The sequence below is a fragment of the Lactuca sativa genome, chromosome 4, assembly GCF_002870075.4.
Source record: "Lactuca sativa cultivar Salinas chromosome 4, Lsat_Salinas_v11, whole genome shotgun sequence".
Classification (NCBI taxonomy): Eukaryota; Viridiplantae; Streptophyta; class Magnoliopsida; order Asterales; family Asteraceae; genus Lactuca; species Lactuca sativa.
The window spans coordinates 249,057,664-249,079,697 of NC_056626.2; the positions used below are offsets into that span (position 1 = coordinate 249,057,664).

At 42.2% G+C, this 22,034-nt stretch overlaps 2 protein-coding genes across 2 annotated transcripts; both read right to left on the minus strand.

Moving 5' to 3' along the window:
- Positions 1-16,303: 16,303 nt before the first annotated feature.
- Positions 16,304-17,503, minus strand: LOC111904338 (uncharacterized). The gene is made up of 2 exons (XM_023900103.3): positions 16,834-17,503; positions 16,304-16,767 (listed from the first exon to the last, which is right to left on the minus strand). Exons 1-2 carry the CDS (start codon positions 17,501-17,503, stop codon positions 16,304-16,306), a joined length of 1,134 nt encoding a protein of 377 aa, XP_023755871.3.
- Positions 17,504-18,156: 653 nt separating this feature from the next.
- Positions 18,157-18,861, minus strand: LOC128133608 (uncharacterized). Its single transcript, XM_052771112.1, has 2 exons — positions 18,556-18,861; positions 18,157-18,432 (listed from the first exon to the last, which is right to left on the minus strand). Exons 1-2 carry the CDS (start codon positions 18,859-18,861, stop codon positions 18,157-18,159), a joined length of 582 nt encoding a protein of 193 aa, XP_052627072.1.
- Positions 18,862-22,034: the final 3,173 nt, after the last annotated feature.

Below are 22,034 nucleotides of genomic sequence, written 5' to 3' on the forward strand. Positions count from 1 at the left end.
TAAAGCTTTAACTTGGTGGAATGGCCACGTTAAAGTACTTACCCTAATCGTGGCAAACTCCATAAGCTGGGAGAGCCTGAAAGCCATGATGATGAGAGAATACTGCCCACGGGGAGAGATTCAAAAGCTCGAACGCGAACTATGGACTCTCGGAATGGTTGGTACCGACATCGCTACTTAGACCAACAGATTTTGCGAGTTGGCAATCCTTTGTCCATATATGATTGTGTAACAGCCCAAAATCTCAAGTATTATTAAGTTGCATTTTGGGGGTGTTTTAAAGGGGAGACTCGACGAGTTGGAGTCAGACTCGCCGAGTAGGGTCGCAGGTTTGGTCGCGGGTTCACGACTGGACTCGACGAGTCCAAATATGGACTCGGCGAGTCGACGCTGTTCAGCGGAAACCCTAGCCGTTCAGTTTGAATCGTATATAACGCCTCTTAGGCCGTCATTTTCCGTCTTTTGATCGATTGAAAGGAACCCTAATCGTTGTGGACGTCTAGGGCAGGAGAGAAAGCTATTGGAACTTGGAGGAACGTGTTAGACAAGAAGAAGAAGAAATTGGCCAAAGGAATATCAAGGAGGATCGAGTCCTGAGGTTTGGGGAACACAAAGGGAACGTTCTCAGGTAATACTCGGATCAATTCTGTTAGTTAATGTGTTTATGGACCTAGGGTTTATGAAAAACCCATTTAGTGATTAGATGGGTTATTATGTTATTACCCAGATGTTATACCCTCAGTAATGAGATGTTTAGAAGTCCAGAGAGTCCCATGGTTGTATATCTTGGGACCATACGTAATTCAGGAAGCAGTTGCTCGTCTGCATGGCATGGACTCGCCGAGTTGTTCTTCAGACTCGGCGAGTAGCTTGAAGATTTACTGGGACTCGCCGAGTTGTTCTTCAGACTCGGCGAGTGGAGTCGGGGTGGCCCCGCGATTCTTTCAAGGGTAACTCGTCGGGTCGAGGAGGGTACTCGACGAGTAGATAAGGAATCTCAGAAAGTTGAAAGACGTTTAGACTCGCCGAGTCGCCATGGTACTCGCCGAGTCCGGTCGAGCTGACCGTTGACCGTTGACCAGAGTTGACCTAAGTCTGACTTCTTAGGGATAGTCACCCTTAGAAGTTATAAGTGTTAATGAGATATGTGATGTTATAGGAAGGTTGTAGCTTGTCGGATTGTGCACGAGTGATTTCAGGAGTTGCTAGCTTTCAGCATTTACGAGGTGAGTCTTCTCACTATACTGTACCCGGAAGGGTTTGACTGTGTGACCGGAAGGTCGGATATGTTATGTGATATGCATGCTATATGTGGTAAGTTATTTGTTATATGTGCTATGTATGATATGTGGGCCGGAAGGCAATATGTTATGGGCCGGAAGGCAATTATACTATGGGCCGGAAGGCGTTGTATTGAGGACCGGAAGGTCAGGGCCTGGAAAGGCGTATGTGCGTAAGTTGTATATTGGGGAACTCACTAAGCTTCGTGCTTACAGTATTTATGTTATGTTGTTTCAGGTTCTTTCAGTAACGCGGAATGGCATCGGCTCGATTGTACACACCGAGGAAAGAGTTGTATTTTGGAGGATCCTGGTTGTCTATTCAAATGAAAATGGAGCTATGTTTTGTAATTCGAATATGAATAAGATTTTAAACAAGTGTTTTAATATTAAATTGATTATTTAAATGAAAAATTTTGCTTTGAAAATTCACGGTGTTACAATTGGTATCAGAGCCTTGGTTTGAGGGATTCGGACGCGCCTACGGGTGAGTCTGGACTCAAACTGAGGAATTAAGAAAAGGTTTTCAAATAAATAGTTTTCTAAAAGTGAATAAGAGTTCAAAGAGAAAGCAAGAAAGAGCAGTGTGTACAATCAGCCAGAGCCAAACGGTGATTTCCCAAAATACCCTTACTTTTGTATTATGAAATATCTATTATGCACTTTATGAGACATTATTGCATGCTAGAGACAGGCTAGGTATTTCACATCTTAGGACTAGAGTGGCCTGATTTGTGATGCCTTAGTCTAGGGTTTGCTGTTATATGTGCGTTATGCTTTTGTGTGTATGTGATGAGTGAGAGTATCTAGTTAGAACGCACAAGGGGTAAAGCTACGGGGTACAGAGGTACTTCCGAGGATGAGCCGAGAAGGTGGAGCTACCACAGATGGGGAGTCCTATGTATGCTTCAATGCTCGAATGCTGCTTGCTTTGTGCTTTGTGGAGTTATCGATGATGGGAGTCAGCTACTAAGTGAGTATGACGATACTCAGGAGGTAGAGGGCTGGCATCATTAGGAACTCTTCAGCAGCTGATAGCAAAGAAGTGGGAGGACAGCGGAAGGGACTAGGGAGTAAACCTAGCCAGATGAGTGCGCTGGTAGAGTAGAGGATTTTGCTGAAAGCGAGCACGCGCGATGAGATGGGTGAAAGAGCAGGTTTATCAGCTACTTAAGAACTCTGGGATGGTCCGTGTGGAAAGTATGGGTAGATGTGGCAGGTAGTATGGGCCCGTACTACTGAAAGCAGAGGACCCATACTTGATACAGGGGGCATTCTGAAGGTCCTAAGGAACAGATTGAGGGGTGATGTTATGGTTCGGATACCATACATCGGAGCGGATACAGAGTGATGTTATGGTCCGGGCACCATACATCGGAACAGATTGAGATAGATGTTGTGGTCCGAGTGCTATACACTGGAGCAGATTGAGGAGTGGTGCTATGGTTCAGGTACCATACACTGAAGCATGTTGAGGAGGGATGTCATGGGGTGAGTACCATGGTTCGTAGTGGATGATGCTTGTGGCTATCTTGTTATCCGGTTATGACCGATGAGGTAGAGATTGGACGCTATGGGTTTCAGGCCTGTAGACCATGATTGAGTACGGAGAGGCGTTCCTCGAGGGGAAAGTCGAGTGCCTATCAGAGTATTTTGGTAAGAGTCAAAGACAGGGGAGAATTTCAGTTGAGTCGAGCAATCAGACGACAGAGGAGAGGTCACCTTTTGGGTGAGTAGTGTCATTTATGCTCGTGTGCAAGACGCGAGAGGTCTGGTGTTTCAGTTCTGGATTTGGGAGTACACCCTGCAGGTAGTTATCGATAATGACTTCCCTCAGAGCATCAGGTAGCGGGTGTACCGCGAGACAGGGATTTACCGTGAACAGACAGTCAGTTGGGGCTGAGGTAGTCGAGAACCACACCACACCTAATTGAGAATAACAGGTTGGGTTATAGTGGTAGCAGTGAAGAGTTCAAACGAGTTTTGCAGTGCGGAGAGTTGTCGTCTATGTTGAGAGTGAGTCCCTGTTCTTGGGACAAATCCGGCGTTGGATACGGATTAATGAGTTGAGATGAGAGGAACGATGATGATGCGGTGAATTCTACGAGCCAGATATGTTATCGAGCAGTGCAGGTGCTTAGTATTAGATCAGTATGGGATTTGGAACGATTAGAGGCAGCCGTGATGAGAAGTTCCTGGAGAGTTAGCTAGAGGTTCAGAGTATAGGGGATTGATTGACTTCATATGGGGAAGGACTATCGGGTGTTGCACAGCACTTTTCTGGAGCAGATACGACTTCGCTGGTGAAGGATAGTCGTGGGTTGATTGTATACTAATTGGTGTTGGTTCGAACCTTAGTGGGGGAGAACCGGGTGCAGTATGTAAGAAAGCAAGAATTGTCAAGAGTAGTAATAAGTGGAGTATAGAGATGCAGTAGGAAATCATGAGACCATAGGTGTCGATGATCGAGTAAAAAGGGGTTACATCGGAGCTTGCGGGTCCGGTGGTGCATGCCGCAAGTGCAGAAAGGAGGGGCACTGTGCACGGGATTGTTGGCAGTCAGTGCCAATTCGGGATTTGAGGAGGACAGGATGAAGCGGAGCCCCAGAGGGCTCAGGGTCGTGTTTATCTGCGTGCGACAGAGGGAGACGGAGCAGTGCCGGAGGCAGCTGCAGGTATGATGCTTTCATGATGTCTTAATTGTCTTGCATTGATTTGGCGTATTGTTTGTGCTGGTATCTTGTATGGATTTCGATGCGGTATTCGTTGTTTCGCGGGTCTGGCATGGTTATGGATTGGTGCTTCAGGTTTTCGCTTTGGCATTCGTTATTCCCTGATGGTTGGGTATGGTTATAATTGGTGTTTTAGTGTCAGTAGTCTTGTGCGGCTTTCGATGTGGTGTTCATCCTTTGGGCAGATTGTGAGTTTGGTTATGGGTTATTGTCGAGGATTCCTTTGGTTATCGTTCGTGGGGGTTGTTAGGGGAGATGCGGCACTGGGTTGATTGTCGGGTAGCATCTACAGTCGTGGAGTGGATGATTGAAGGACTAGATTCTTGTGAGTGGGTTGATCAGGGAGGAGGTGTGTTTTGCTGAGGATTGCTTGTGCTTGTGGGAAGCAGTCAGTGTGTAAATGTTCTCTTTGTACAGGATTGTTCTGTAAGGTCGTTAATGACGATCGGTGGCAGTTAGTCAGTGTTTTAGTGGGGAAGAATTAGAAAATTCTCCGGGAGATCGATGAGTAGGTGAGGGTGCTTAGCTGTTGGGATTCAACAGTGTTTGTCAGCGCAGAGTATAGGCCGACGAGAGCGAGTGTCGGGTATGCGGGGCGGGATACAGACCTAGGGCATTCGATTGTGGAGGCCTGAGAGAAGGCCGGGATCAAGCTTGAGTAAGTAACCGGGGTTATGTGATCAGAGTATTGGTATGTTTGAGGTACGTGATGGGTTGTACTGCATTAATCCCACGGGATTATGTTGTGCATGTTTCTAGAGCTGGAACCGGAAGGTTCCAGAGTTAGAACCTGAGGGTTCGCAGAGTTGGGTGTACGGACCCACAGAGACATAGCCTCGAGTGGCTAGTATGTGTTATGAGAGTCGGTCCAGTCATGCTGGAGACTCTGTTGGTATTGCTGGATCAGTTTGAGATTGCGGATTGTGTATGTTGCAGTGTGATTGCATTGGAAGGTCTGGCCCCGGGGTAGTGATCTTGTTTAGCTGAGGCAGTGATCTTGATGAGTGGAGAGAGTGCATGAGATTGAGAGCCCCTGCAATGAGAACCAGAGTATGTGGATAGCGGTTATGCAAAAAGGGTGGTGTCGCTTGGGGCGAGCACCGTGGCACCGGTTGGAGTGGCATTATGGCCAAGAGGGTTCCTTGGAAAAAGGAAAAGAGGAAGGTGTGTAACTCCGAAGGGGTGCAAGTTCACGAAAGTGAAATCTGCAGAGCAGGGTTATGGTTAGAGTATTTCAAGTATGGTTTCGAGCATCGTGTTGCGGCAGTGAAGTAGGAACCCATCCGGGTTGGGATGACTGACGAGACTCAGAAAGGATGCAAGGGAATAGAGAATCTTGAATTCTCAGTGTGATTCTGATCAGGGTATAGGACGGATATTAGAGGTTCGTCTTGGGAGATGTTCGAGGATATCATCAGTGTATCGGGTTTTTCAACCTGCGAGTGTTGGGACTAGTTCAGTATGTGTATGTGATGGCAAGAGGGAACTTGTGAGAGTTGATCTGAGAGGGAGAATGGATCTCTCAGTCGGTCCGGAATGGGCAAAGTGGGCTTTGGATAGGGGATCCGGTGGTTCAGGATTTCCTAACCCTTATGGGTTGAGTGATCGTTGAGATTTGGAGCAGAGTGCATCTTGGGTAATTTCCGATTATAGAGAGTGATGAGCAGTTCAGAGTTCGTGCTTTAGTTGACAGAGCAGACTCAGCAGGTTAAAGAGAGTTAGTGATCGTCTAGAGTTAACAAGAAAGTTATGCAGGCAGACGCCGTTACGAGCATGTGATTCAGGTCGGCGACTTCGTATTCTGACGGGGTGTTTCGATTTAGGAAGAGGGGTAAATGGGGGGCCCCGGTATGTTGGGTCTTTTCGTGAAGGTGCGAAGGTAGGAAGGGTGGCCTACCGTTTGGAGCTGCCAACGGAATTGGGACGGATCCATGACACTTGTATGTGTCGCAATTGAAGAGGTGTATATCGGATGAGTCAGCAGTGGTTCTACTAGAGAACGATTAGGTGGATGCGAGCCTGTGTTACGTCAAGAGGCCAGTGGCCGTCGGAGATCGAAAGATCAAGGTTCTGAGGAACAAGGAGGTACCTCTGGTATTGGTTCAGTAGCGGCCTCGGAAGAGATCGGTAGTGTCTAGGGAAGCCGAAACGTGAGATGCGGGAGCAGCAGCCAGAGCTATTTTCAGAGTGAGACTTCGAGGGCGAAGTCTAATTCTAGTGGGGGAGAATTGTAACAGCCCAAAATCTCAAGTATTGTTAAGTTGCATTTTGGGGGTGTTTTAAAGGGGAGACTCGACGAGTTGGAGTCAGACTCGCCGAGTAGGGTCGCAGGTTTGGTCGCGGGTTCACGACTGGACTCGACGAGTCCAGATATGGACTCGGTGAGTCGACGCTGTTCAGCGGAAACCCTAGCCGTTCAGTTTGAATCGTATATAACGCCTCTTAGGCCGTCATTTTCCGTCTTTTGATCGATTGAAAGGAACCCTAATCGTTGTGGACGTCTAGGGCAGGAGAGAAAGCTATTGGAACTTGGAGGAACATGTTAGACAAGAAGAAGAAGAAATTGGCCAAAGGAATATCAAGGAGGATCGAGTCCTGAGGTTTGGGGAACACAGAGGGAACGTTCTCAGGTAATACTCGGATCAATTCTGTTAGTTAATGTGTTTATGGACCTAGGGTTTATGAAAAACCCATTTAGTGATTAGATGGGTTATTATGTTATTACCCAGATGTTATACCCTCAGTAATGAGATGTTTAGAAGTCCAGAGAGTCCCATGGTTGTATATCTTGGGACCATACGTAATTCAGGAAGCAGTTGCTCGTCTGCATGGCATGGACTCGCCGAGTTGTTCTTCAGACTCGGCGAGTAGCTTGAAGATTTACTGGGACTCGCCGAGTTGTTCTTCAGACTCGGCGAGTGGAGTCGGGGTGGCCCCGTGATTCTTTCAAGGGTAACTCGTCGGGTCGAGGAGGGTACTCGACGAGTAGATAAGGAATCTCAGAAAGTTGAAAGACGTTTAGACTCGCCGAGTCGCCATGGTACTCGCCGAGTCCGGTCGAGCTGACCGTTGACCGTTGACCAGAGTTGACCTAAGTCTGACTTCTTAGGGATAGTCACCCTTAGAAGTTATAAGTGTTAATGAGATATGTGATGTTATAGGAAGGTTGTAGCTTGTCGGATTGTGCACGAGTGATTTCAGGAGTTGCTAGCTTTCAGCATTTACGAGGTGAGTCTTCTCACTATACTGTACCCGGAAGGGTTTGACTGTGTGACCGGAAGGTCGGATATGTTATGTGATATGCATGCTATATGTGGTAAGTTATTTGTTATATGTGCTATGTATGATATGTGGGCCGGAAGGCAATATGTTATGGGCCGGAAGGCAATTATACTATGGGCCGGAAGGCGTTGTATTGAGGACCGGAAGGTCAGGGCCTGGAAAGGCGTATGTGCGTAAGTTGTATATTGGGGAACTCACTAAGCTTCGTGCTTACAGTATTTATGTTATGTTGTTTCAGGTTCTTTCAGTAACGCGGAATGGCATCGGCTCGATTGTACACACCGAGGAAAGAGTTGTATTTTGGAGGATCCTGGTTGTCTATTCAAATGAAAATGGAGCTATGTTTTGTAATTCGAATATGAATAAGATTTTAAACAAGTGTTTTAATATTAAATTGATTATTTAAATGAAAAATTTTGCTTTGAAAATTCACGGTGTTACAGATTGCTCCCGAGAGCAAGAAAATAGAAAGGTACATCTGGGGACTGACGCCCCAAATACGATCAAGCGTGTTAGCTTCCAAACCTGACACCTTTGAAAGTGCTAAGGAACTGGCACAATCTCTGATTGACTACGGAGGTCATCAGAACTCAACCACTTCTGCACCAGAACCACAGAAAGGAAACAACAAAAACTACAACAACAACAACAATAGCAGAATGAGAGTGTGGAATAAAGGGAAGGGTGGGTCTTCCCAAGAATCCGTAAAGAAACAACTGGTTTTAGTGAATGCTACCACTGTACCTACTACAGCTCCTACAAATACCTACCCAACAAAGCCTTATGTAGGTAACCTCCCAAAGTGCACCAAATGCAATTACCACCACTATGGACCTTGTCGGGAAATGCAGTGCGCCAACTGCAACCGGAAGGGACACACAGCCCGTTTCTGCAAGGACCCCGCAAAGCCGATAACTCAAATTCCTGGTGTGGGTGTAGGACAGACCTGCTACGGTTGTGGCGAGGTGGGCCACTACAAGAGGAAATGTCCTAAGGCAGTAGGCACCGGCGGTGTGGGACGAGTTTTGGCAATAAGCCACGACGAAGCTGTAGCTGACCCAACTATAGTTGCTGGTACGTTCCTTCTCGATAATTCATATGCATGCATATTATTCGATAGTGGAGCGGAGAGAAGCTTCGTGAGTCAAAACTTTATTCATTTACTTAAACCTAAACCTAGCAAGTTAGAAAAATCATTCACTGTAGAGATGGCCAATGGAAAAACCGAAAACACTAACTGCATATACATGGGCTGTACGTTAACTTTAGACGGCCATTCTTTTCCAATCAATCTCATGCCGGTCCAAATTAAAAGTTTCGACATCATAGTCGGCATGGATTGGTTGAGTCTTCTTCGTGCCGACATCATGTGCTTTGAAAAAGCAGTTCGTCTTAACCTCCCTAACAACGAAACATTAGTTATCTACGGTGACAAATCTAGTACAAACCTTCGCATCATTTCGTGCATCCAAGCTCGAAAGTGCTTGCGGAAGGGTTGTCGAGCATTCCTAGCACACATCGTTGATACAAGTCAAGAACTGAAGGACATCAAGAACATCTCGGTAGTACGCGACTTTCCCGATATCTTTCCAGAAGAACTACCAGGATTACCACCACAACACCAAGTCGAGTTCAGAATCGACTTAGTTCCAGGAGCTACCCTAGTAGCGAAGTCGCCTTATCGTCTCGCACCAGCAGAGATGCAGGAACTTTCTAGTCAACTTAATGAACTCCTTAAAAAAGGATTCATAAGACCAAGTTTCTCACCATGGGGAGCACCGGTCTTGTTTGTAATGAAGAAAGACGGATCGTTCCGTATGCACATCGACTACAGAGAGCTGAACAAACTTACTGTCAAGAACCGCTATCCTCTACCCCGTATTGACGACCTGTTCGATCAACTTCAAGGAGCGAACTACTTCTCAAAAATAGACCTACGATCCGGATATCACCAATTACGAGTTCTAGAGGGGGATATTCTAAAGACAGCTTTCCGAACTCGTTATGGACACTACGAATTTGTAGTGATGTCGTTTGGATTAACCAATGCACCAGCAATATTTATGGACCTAATGAATAGGGTATGCCGTCCTTACTTGGATCAGTTCGTCATCGTCTTTATCGATGATATACTTATCTACTCCCGAAGTGAGGAAGAGCATAGTCAGCACCTACGAAAAGTCCTAGAAACACTGCGAACGGAGAAACTCTATGCGAAGTTCTCTAAATGCGAATTTTGGATTCGAAGAGTCGAATTTTTAGGCCACGTTGTTAGCGAGAAAGGTATACACGTGGACCCCTCCAAAATTAAGGCCATTGAGAACTGGTCATCACCAAAGACACCTACAGAAATTTGTCAATTTCTAGGTCTAGCTGGCTACTATCGCAGATTCATAAAGAACTTCTGTAGCATTGCGAAACCTCTTACTACATTAACCCAGAAAGGCGTGGCCTTTGACTGGGAAGCGAAACAAGAAAAGGCATTCCAGACACTAAAGCAGGCCTTGTGCACCGCACCGATACTATCCCTCCCCGAAGGGATAGAAGACTTCGTAGTGTGTTGCGATGCTTCGAATCAAGGACTTGGTTGTGTTCTTATGCAGAGAGGGAAGGTAATCGCTTATGCCTCCCGACAGCTTAAGACACACGAAGTGAACTATACGACACACGATCTCGAGTTAGGAGCAGTGGTATTTGCTCTGAAGATCTGGAGACACTACTTATACGGAACAAAGAGTACTATTTTCACCGATCACAAGAGCCTTCAACACATTTTCGATCAGAAGGAACTCAACATGCGACAACGACGATGGGTTGAGTTACTAAATGACTACGAATGCGAAATTCGTTATCATCCTGGAAAGGCCAACGTAGTAGCTGACGCCCTCAGTCGAAAGGAATACACTGGTCGGAGGGTCAAATCTCTGACTATGACTATCCATTCCCACTTATCCACACAAATTAAGGAGGCACAAATGGAAGCTTTGCAACCTGAAAATGTGGCGGGTGAATCCCTGCGAGGAATGGAAAAGAATCTAGAAGTCAAGGGTGGCGGAGCCTACTATCTCATAGACTGAATCTGGACCCCGAAACATGGTGGTTTCAGAAACGTAGTCATGACCAAAGCTCACAACTCAAGGTATTCCGTTCACCCGGGTTCAGATAAAATGTATCTGGATCTTAAGAAACTGTACTGGTGGCCTAACATGAAAGCAGAAATTGCTACTTTTGTAAGTAAATGTCTTACTTGCGCTAAGGTTAAGGTCGAGTATCAGAAACCGTCAGGATTACTACAACAACTAGAGATACCGGAATGGAAATGGGAGCGGATCACTATGGACTTCATAACCAAGTTACCCAAGACGACAAGTGGACTCGATACCATATGGGTCATTGTCGACAGATTGACCAAATCCGCGCATTTCCTACCCATCAAGGAGACTGACAAAATGGAGAAGCTTACAAGAACTTACTTAAGGGAAGTAGTGCGACTGCATGGTGTTCCGATATCCATTATCTCCGATAGAGATAGTAGATTCACTTCAAGATTCTGGCAGTCACTACAAAGTTCCCTGGGGACTAGGCTAGACATGAGTACAGCCTACCACCTACAAACAGACGGACAAAGTGAGAGAACGATACAAACTTTAGAAGATATGCTGAGAGCCTGTGTGATTGAGTTTGGAAAGGCATGGGATATGCATTTACCCCTTGTCGAATTTTCATACAACAATAGTTATCATACAAGCATAAAGTCTGCTCCGTTTAAAGCCCTCTATGGTCGAAAGTGCAGATCCCCTCTGTGTTGGACTGAAGTTGGCGATACCCAATTAGCTAGAGGAAGGGTTCCTGAAAGCACTCTCACCGATCCAGAAATCATACGAGAAACGACAGAGAAGATCGTTCAGATTCGTGAACGATTGAAAGCCTCTAGAGACCGACAGAAAAGCTACGCTAACCAAAGGAGGAAACCTTTGGAATTCCAGGTAGGAGACCACATCTTATTAAAGGTCTCACCGTGGAAGGGTTTAATACGCTTTGGAAAGCGTGGGAAACTAAATCCAAGATACATAGGGCCTTTCGAGATTCTTGCCAGAATCGGCCCTGTGGCTTACAGGCTTAACCTACCGCGCGAACTTAGTAACATCCATCCAACCTTCCACGTCTCAAACTTGAAAAAGTGTCTGTCCGACGAGACTCTTGTTATTCCACTCGACGAGATGGAGATCAACGAGAGCCTCGACTTTGTGGAAGAACTAGTAGAAATCATGGACCGAGAGGTCAAACAAACAAAACAAAGTTGCATACCCATCGTGAAGGTTCGCTGGAACGCCAAGCGGGGACCTGAATTCACATGGGAACGCGAAGATCAGATGAAACAAAAGTACCCTCATCTCTTTCATGTTCACTAGTATCTTTACTACTTTAAATTTCGGGATGAAATTCTCTCTAACGGGGGGGATGATGTGACAACCCGATATTTCAACTCTTTGTAATGACCTAAAAGGTCAAGTATTGTAACCACTTTTGAGTAATAAAATTTAACTTTCATAATAAAATGTCCAAATAGTTCCATTTAAATTCCTTCTATGTTTAAATGTCTTTAAACCATGATCGTGCGTAAAAAGAACGCCCAAATCCGACTTCGTATATTGAAGTTATGATTTTTCCAAGTTCAGCTTAGCAACAGACAGCTAAAAACTCGAATCGGAGATCGAGCGACTTTTGGCCGGAATGACCTAAACGAGAATCGAAGGTCTCGACAATGGTATTTCAGCGGTAAAAAGTCTGGCAAAAACCGACGTCAGATAAATAAGTTATAAATTTTTGAAGAAATTCCTTAAACACGATGAGTTATAAAATAAATAATAAAAATAATTTCGGAATTTGCCAACGGAGTCTAAACGAAAGTTGTAGAGCATAGTCTCACCTACGCGGGGATATAAAGATCATCGAAAACGGAGTTCGTATGAAGAAGATATGAAATTTTGAAGTTTATTAAATAAATTATATATTTATTTAATTCAAAAATCAAGCATTATCCGAAGAGGAGTCAGCGTCCTCATCCGAGGTACGCGCTGCGTACCCCTGTACGCCCTGCGTACCCGAGGGCCTTGGCCTCTGATCATCCACGTCGCCCTATGCGAGGCTACCGACCCGTCCGACCGACCTGTCCGACCCGCCGTCCCATCCGACTCGCCAGACTGATCCGTCCCATCCGAAGCCGAGGCAGTCGAGGCTTCGGTCATGCATGACGTACGCGTACGCGTTGCGTACGAGCGTACGCCCCGCGTACGAGGCTTCTCAGATCCCCCTATAAATAGCATGCGAAGGCTTCCGAAAAAGAGGCTCATTTCTCTCCTTTCTCTCACGATATTCCCTCGTTTTCCGTGCCCGTTCAAACCCGAAGCTCTGGTCTTTTTGCTCAAGTCCTGAGGGTCGATTTTACTCCCGAGATTCCCGAGAATCCCAAGAAAAATCCGTTTCCCGAGACGAAACTCTGCCCGGTTTTCCATCTCACTATCTTCAAACTTTCAAGTGAGTTCATACCCCTTAATTTATCTTTTAAATGTTCTATAAATTCTTTTACATGCTTTGAAGGGGGGGATTACAAGTAAAACACACGAGTATTATCGTGTGTTACATAAAGAACTCTTTTATATGCTGTTATATATCCAAATCACATGCGATTTACTAACTTTATAAGGAACTTTCATATATGTAACATATGTTAAAATAGCATTCTATCTTTTGAAATATAAATTGTCGTAATGCATGCATAAACTAAACTTTTCTTAGATTATATGTATACTTGTCTATCTTGGACTCTACACCAAAAATCTATGCTTTCATAACAAATGATTCCTTTTTCTAGGTATTTCTAAACAAACGAGACACACTTTTAGAAAACTATAATAGGTATAGTTTTACGAACAAATTTCTAACTCTTATGTACTAGAAACATGAATTTCAAGAAGTCACTTTCGTATACAAGAACAAAGGTAACATTTTAACAAGTAGATCTGTTTTTATACCACGGTTTTGTGAGACACTAACTTCATGTACGTTCGAGTACACATTTGAAGTCCTGTATTATATACCAGAATCCCTTGGAGGGGGAGCATGGTGTTTGTGTATAGATCTATACGGGCTTGACAACCCGCGCCCTGACTGTTAGCTGCAGTCCACCGTTTGGGGTGACAAACGTCATAACATTCCAACACCTGAAGAACGTTGTGTATAGGCATTCCGAGTCAATAGTATGGTTATAAAACTCACATGGGGTATTAAAAATGCATTGATTTACAAGGTTTTCAAACACATTGGTTATTTTACACTTACATACATTTTTAGAAACAAACATTGGTCTTGAGTGAAGGCTACTTTCATACTAGTAGAAAATATAGGATTTTCTAAACACAAACAAACAAAGACAGAACATTTCATTTCATACAAACATTGTCACTTAAATACTTATGAAACTCACCAGCTTAAATGCTGATCTACTCTTTCAAAATTACTTGTATGCCCAGGAAATCAGTAATTTCAGGTATTCATTATGCTTTTGATGAAGGGATGCTGCGGCGCCAGTTTAATCTCGTATTTAGACATCATATTGTAAATGGTTTTGAACATGTAACTTTTGACAAATGTAAACTTTCAATTATATATATGATGGTTGTATTGCTTTCTTTACTATGTATTCATTTGTTACGTTACCACATGAAGTCATCCGCCCCCGAATGTTTCCGCCGTTCAGGTTTGGGGATGTGACAGTGTGTTCTTAATAGACCCAAACATCTCTGGAATCTCGCCTCTAATGGCAGCAGCCACCTCCTCATGGATGATCCGACGGATCTCCTCATCACTCACCCCACTGCTCTCGGTGGTATGGCGTGTCCCGACCATGATCAACCTCTGAAATACAACATAAGAAATATTAGGGACACTCTCGAGTATACTCACACTTGATAACTCAATCATCCTCACTTCTGGTACCCCAAGGATTCTTACTTGGACTGCGCACCAATTTGGTGTTTTCAATAGTACGGGCCCAATACTATTGTCCACATCGAATCAATATACAACCCAAGTCCTCCTCCTAGGATCCCAAGTCGTAAATACTCTACTGTCGCTATGCACTGGCTACCCTCAGTAGACCTCTCATGAGCACCTCACTGCTACGTACTCACTCTCAAAGTATCCCATAGCAGCAGTAATCTCCTAGGCTAAGGCATCACAAATCAGGCCACTCTAGTCCTCATAGGAGTACCTAGCCTCTCTAACATGCATAACATAATATCTCATAACTCATAACATATAATGTAAGGGTATTTTGGGGATTCACTGTTCGGGCGCTGGCTGACCGTACACACCATCCACTCTGCTAGTTTCCAAAACTTCTTTTTCTTTTTAGAAAATTTGCAGTTTTGGTTGTAAAATTTCTCAAATCCTCGGTTTGAGTTCAGATACGCCCGAAGGTGCATCCGAATCCCTCAAACCAAGGCTCTGATACCAACTTGTAACAACGTAAAATTTCCAATTTAATTTTTAATTTTTAAACCACAAAATGTATATCATATCATAATCTCAAATCCAAAACAACAGTGTGTTCAAAACAAATCCCAAGATCTCTCTAATGTGAACTCCATTGGTGTGAGTGTGTACGAGTCAGGTCGTCGCCTTCCCACGGTCCTCGCTGGTACCTGAGACATCAAACACAACAACTGTAAGCATAAATGCTTAGTGAGTTCCCAAAAATACCACATACCACAACTACGCCACTCGAGGCTAAACCCGACCCTCCGGTCAAGATGTCTCAGCGGGAACCTCCAGTCCCGTAGCTCGTCAGACCCTCCGGTCCAGTCATAGCTCATTGGGCCCTCTGGCCCGGTCTAAATCGTTGGACCCTCCGGTCCAGTCTATATAATCATACAACATACAAATAACACATAGCATGAAATCTCTAATATAACACATAAACTCATATATAGCGCCTAAGACCCTCTGGTCAACTTAGAATACCACTCAAGGTAACGTATAGTGAGAAGACTCACCTCGCGGAAAGTCTAGAATCTCACGTGCTCGCTATCTCCGAATCCCAAACAAAGACTCAACCTCGCCTAATCATAAGAATATTATTTCAATTAATATAGACCTCCACCACTAGACTTTACCTCTTATTAACATTCCTCAGAGGGGTAAAAGACCATTTTACCCTCCCTTGACTCAAAGTCCACATGTTGACCAAAACCCTAAAAGTCAGCAAAAGTCAACATCTTCAGTACGCGGGGCGTACAGACTGATGTACGCGGGGCGTACATCGCCAACTCAATAGACGGGGTCTCCACCCAGTACGCTGCACGTACTGGGAGTTACGCCCAGCGTAACAGTCAGATCCAGACACACTTCATTTTTGGTCTTAATCGGTTAAGCCACTACTTCAACTTCTAGATCCGGCCTCATTTAAGCAAACTTATGATGGGTTTTGGTCATAAGACATCCTATGTGCTCATACAAACCCTAATGCTTGGATCTAGGTTTCTCTATTGTACATGCTTTGAATCCAAGACTATAAACCCTAATTCTAGCATATGGGAATCAATATTAACATATAATTAGGTTTATGATATTACCTTGATTGTTATGTAGCAATAACAATCCCAATTCCTCCTTGAATTGACTTTGTAAGGCTTAGGTGCTGTTTGTTTTTCCGAAGTGAAACTGTCTGAAGTCTGCGGACCACCTCTGCATCCCTCTGCAGCAGAAGAGGTGGACCAAAGTGTTGTAGACTGTAATGAGAAGCATGTTTGTTTTTTTAACGGCTGTAGACTGCTGCAGATATTAAAAAAAATTAAAATAAAATAATTTAATAAACCGATAATAGTTTTTTAATACCAAAAATTTAATAATCGTAATCTTAAAACATTGAAATAAAATTCAAACAACCAAATTAGTCTTACAATAACATTTTTAAATAAAATTCATACAACCAAACTTTAATAATTTTCATTCCATATTTTGCATCAATTGTTCGGCAATTTCATCTCTTAACTGAGTCATATATTCACGATCTGCTGTAGTACCATGTGTTGGAATCTCATCTTCATCATTATCAACGCCTGCATTGTTATTCCGAACCGAGACATTTGGTTCGTCATATCGTGCAAAAAACTCATCACGTAGTCCCTCTCTTCTTATAAAATTATGAAGCGCAAAGCATGCTAGGGTAATGTTTTGTTGTGTAACCAATGAGAATGGTGCCATCCTCTTCAATATAGGGAATCGTGCTTTCAAGACACCAAAAGCACACTCAATGACATTCCGAAGTTTTGCGTGTGCATGGTTAAATTTTTCTTTATTCGTTAATGCACGTCTTCGACGGAAATCTCCAAGCCAATACCTCACATTACGGTACGGTGCCATAAAACCTCGAATGTTTGCATAAGCGGCATCACAAAGATAAGATTTATCTGTAAAAAAAAAGTCATTTATTTTTTCAAGCTAAGATAAAACTATTTCAATAACCATAAATTTACCTGGTGGTGGAAGCGGGAATGGTGCATGTGGATTTGCTAATGCTTCTAATAAAATTCTAGAATTGTGTGCTATCCCTTCCCAACCGGCCACAACAAACGTAAACATCATGTTGAAGTCACATATTGCCAATACGTTTTGGTAACAATCACCTTTTCCCCTACTTCTATATAAATCCCGTTTGTTTGCAGGGACAACAACATGTATCAAGGTGCCATCAAGTGCACCAACTGCTCCCTTGAACACCCGTCGTAGCCTCCTATTATGTCCTGGAATGTTTGGATTTGGATTAAAAGAAGTTGGCACTATAATTTCATGTGCGAAAAGCAGCATTTTGTCCAACACTTCATGAAAAAACTTATGAACTGTTTGATTTGAGTGTTGAAATCTCCGCTTGATAATCACATAACGTTGGTTATGACCGATCATCATCAAAAACATAGTCATCTTCTCCTCAACCGACACATGTTTGCTATCATTTAACGCGTAGTTTACTCTAAAATGAGCACATAGTCGGACAAATGATTCACGGGACATGCATAGCACTTCAACACATTGTAGAGGATTACAGTGAAGTGACTCTAATGTAAATTCATGTCCCGTTATTTCCGAATCATTGTCCCGCACTCGTTTTACACCCCTTTTCCAAAAGTAGCGGACGTACAAGCACATTAGAATTATGAGTAGTATCTTTTTGTCGTGATCCATTAGGAACCTATTAATCAACACAAGTACCAAATATAAAACTCAAGTACCAAATAACCAAAATATATAATCACATAGTTCAAGTTCCAAATAAAAAAAATATAAAACTCAAGTACCAAATAACATAACCAAATAACCAAAATACATAATCACATAGTTCAAATTCCAAATACTACAAATAACATTCAAGTACCAAATAACCACATACTACAAATAACATCCAAGTACCAAATAACCAAAAAACATAACCACATAGTTCAAATTCAAATATGTAAACTTAATGGACAATCTTTCCATCCTTCAATACTCCTAAACTTGTAGTTGTCATCTCGATCCACCCTCTTAATATTTGTGGATCATTAGGCAAATTTACCCACATCTCTCTCATATTCATGGTCCCTCTAAAAATATGATAAGCAGCAAATTATAGAGGGTCAACCGGGCCTAACTCGAGTAACTCTAGCTTCTCTAAACATTGGGGAATTGTTGGCCCTCGAGTCAAATGTCGTAGAGCTTGCTGCATCTCCAATGCTAAATCATCAGTAGTAATAGAAGCTTTAGGGGAGGCACTAGAAGGTGGCTCAGGTGAGGCACTAGCTCGAGGTCTAGGAGTTGAGGGTTTAGCTCTTTTGTTGGGGGTTACAAGAAGGTGAAGCAGCAGAAGGTGGTGGCTGAGTGGTATGATTGGAAAAGAAATCATCCTCATCTATGTTAACAGAAGGGGTGTCCATAAGTTGTAGTGGTGTGACATGGAAAGAAGATGATCCATGTCCCGATGGTGTTTGGGATGTGGTATAGCTGAGATTACCAGAGGCACTATTTCCATCAAAGAGTTCTGCACAAAGCTCTGGAAACAACAATGGGACAGTTTTCAAAGAAGCGGCTTTCGGATGTCCCTAAACCCAATCAATGTAACAAAAGTAGTATAAGAATAAATGACAACTATATAAACAGAATACATATTAATATGTGTGTGTGTGTATATATATATATATATATATATATATATATATATATACCTTTTTAAAGTCCTCCCACTCCTTATTTGTTAGGTTAAAAGTGTTTGTTTGAGGATTGTAAAGGTTGCCAGTTTTGTTTTTCAAGTATAACCATCCCGTGTATTTGGCTTTAAGGTTGTCATAGGCGTTTTTCAATTGTCTTTGAGTCAAATCCACACCAAACTTTTCCTTAATAGTTGTTCCTAACTTGTTCCATGAATTTTTGTGCAAACTCAAACCTTTTCTACCCACATTTTGTACTTCTTCAATGCAAGTGTTCAATAAGAATTTTGTTTGGTCATTGGTCCATGTAGGTTTATCTGCCATTGCTAATAAAAAAAAACCATATGAAATACATACTTTAGCACACATAACCTTATACCAACAACTTTCAGCATAATTACAACTTGTAATGATGAACATAATCAATTTCAACAAAGATTATTCATATTTCAGCAACAATTATGACACTTTAGCAACATTTTATGACATTTGAACAACATTTCATGACATTTCAGCAACAATTTGTGACATTTCAGCAACAATTTGTGACAATTTAGCAACAATTTGTGACATTTCAGCAATAATTAGTGACAATTCAGCAATATTTCATTACAATTAAGCAACAACATATGACATTTTAAGCACAAATTGAAGAAATTGGGGCAAGAACAAAGATTCAAGAACAACTATTTGATATAAGGCATGAACTATTTGATAAGATTAGCACCAACAAGCAAAATCAAAGATTCAACAACAAAAATCAAACAATTAAGTTGAAGCATGAACAATGAAGTAAAACACCAATGAAGTTGCACAACAAAAACCGTTCATTGATTCAGGAACCAAAAATCGTTCATTGATTCAGGAGCCAAAAACGGAGCCAAAAATCATTCAAGACAATCGCTGCTTTCAGCAGCCAAAAACGGAAAAAAAAGAACAAGAAAAATAACTTGGAAGGACGACCGACGAAAGAGGAGAGGCCGGTGGGGGCTGCGTCGGTGGGTGGTCGCTGCGCCGGTGATCACTGGTCTGAGAAGACGCGATGTCGAGAGAAGGTAGCTCACGATCGACTTGCTGGAAGAATGGAGGTGGCCGCTTTTTTTTAGGGTTTAGTTTTGAAGAGGTTAGAAACAATTTTCAAGTGCTGTCCCAAGCAGAGGACGGGAAGAGGTTTTTAATTTTGAAGGGTGCGAAAAAACAAACAGCTGCGGGAAAGAAATTGTTGCGCGTGTGCTGCGTCGCGCAGCACGAAGAGGTTTGAAGAGGTTTTTAATAAAAAACAAACAAAACCTTAGAGTCACAAGTGTCACTCCTCTAATGGCTCACAAACACCATAAGCAAGAGGATGAAGAGGAGAGAGGTTAGAGGCTGCCAAAACTCGTGTGAAACCCTAGCAAGAAGCTTGTCCACGTTTTTGGTCCTTAAGGGATCTATATATAGTGAGGCTATTAGGGTTATCTAACAAGGAAACCCTAATTTGGTTGCTTAAGCCCTAAGCAACCCATGGACTTATTTAATCAAGACCTTGGACGATATCCTTATGGGTTTCCCATTAGAATTCGTCCACCCCTTGATTCAAGACAATCCATGGCCCAAATTGCAATTATCTTATAATTACATTTCCAGTCCCTTAAATTTAATTAATCTCTTTTAGTCACAAAACTAATTACCAATTAATTATTGACTAATATTAATTAAACAATATGATTTCTCCTTTAATATATTATTCCCATAATATATTAATAAAGCATATTTAATCCTTTCTCTCCATAATTCATCCTATCAAGTTGCTTTGGTGAAGGGAACCCAAAAGGACCATGCACCATCGGGTCAAGTACATACCAAAATAGTTATGGACTTAGACACTAATCCAACAGTCTCCCACTTGGATAAGTCTAATAACTATTATGCGTATGACTTCAGATCCTGATCTGCAATCGTAGCTTTCCAAAGCCGTTGTCTACTCTGATCCTATCAGATACGCGTGTCCTTAGATAAGGGATCATATATTCCTCCATTCTAGATATCATATGAGATATGATTTCAAATCATTCTCTTTGTACTATATCTCGATTCCCGATTTATGACGACTGACTAATTGCATAAATCAAATTAGCCCTAGCCCTGTCGAGTATTTACGTTTGTCATCACTAAATCATCGAGGGGCCCAAAGATATCGCTTTTATCCTACCTTGGATAAAAGGAACGGATAAACTTTGATACAATGCTTGCTTGCACTTACTCACCGAATCACACACAACAATATGTTTTATAACACCAAGTTACTAGTGCGTTTACATATTATCAATGTGCAACCGATTTGCAAGATACAACTCACACATCTCGGTTTCAAGAATATAAGATGTTATCGTCTCACCAATCACTCGTGATACAATTCATGGAGTGATCCAAGTGAGCGTGGGTTTAATCCAATGCTCAAATTACATTCATAAGCACTCATGAACGTTGCTGCAAACATTTGCTTATGTCTAGCACTCTTTTAGACAATCCGCACACCAATTCACGACAGTCTTCATTCATATCTACTTCCAACATATGAACGACTGTGGCCCGTTTGAATAATTCGATTATTCTTAATAAATTCAATTATTCTGGAAGTCAAAACATGCAAATGTGAAACACAAGAATAATACTAATCCTATATGGCCTCAAACCTTTGAGTATAAATAAAACGCCTTTTATTTATCACCATATTGATTACTCATTATTTATCGTTTCGGTTAATCAACTTCTTACTTGAATTATTACACTTGTCCCATGCTCTTAGCATGCCCACAATATTTACCTATGGTTCTTACTTTGTGAAATAGATCACATTGAACACATTTCCAATCATTCTAATTTCACAACTCCAAATCCTTTTTCATAAGTGTGAGAATATCAAATTCTTGTTACTTATAAAATATGTTAGATTCTAACATTTTATGCAATGATCCTTTTGTAATGTCACTACACCAAAGTCACAAAGACTATTTCCAATGATATTACAAAATCTTCTATCGGAGATTGTTACAAGACAATTCCTTAGATATGATGTCTCTCACTCAAAGTACATTCCTTTGAACATCCTTTTGCATAAAAGTTTCTAATCTAGACATAGATTTTTCAATATTCAATTTCCCAATATGGATACGCCTCCATATTTTCCATATGACAACTTATTATTAATAGAATCTTTTCTATCCATGATAATGTCGATATTGTCCATCCAATATGGAAACATTTCCATATTTTCCAATACTATACTTCCAACTACTCACAAACGACCAATCCTCGTTGAACTTTGGATTGTCCTTTGATAGTTGTTTAATTATTTTAGTCAAAACCGATTCTAGTCCTTTTTCCCTCTAAATGCGCTAGACATTTGGAAAATTTTAGAATGGTCAAACATTAAAGCATTTGCAATCGATCCTATACCCGAAGCGTATGGGACACGACACATAATGTTTTATTTGCTATGTTCTCAAAATTCGAAT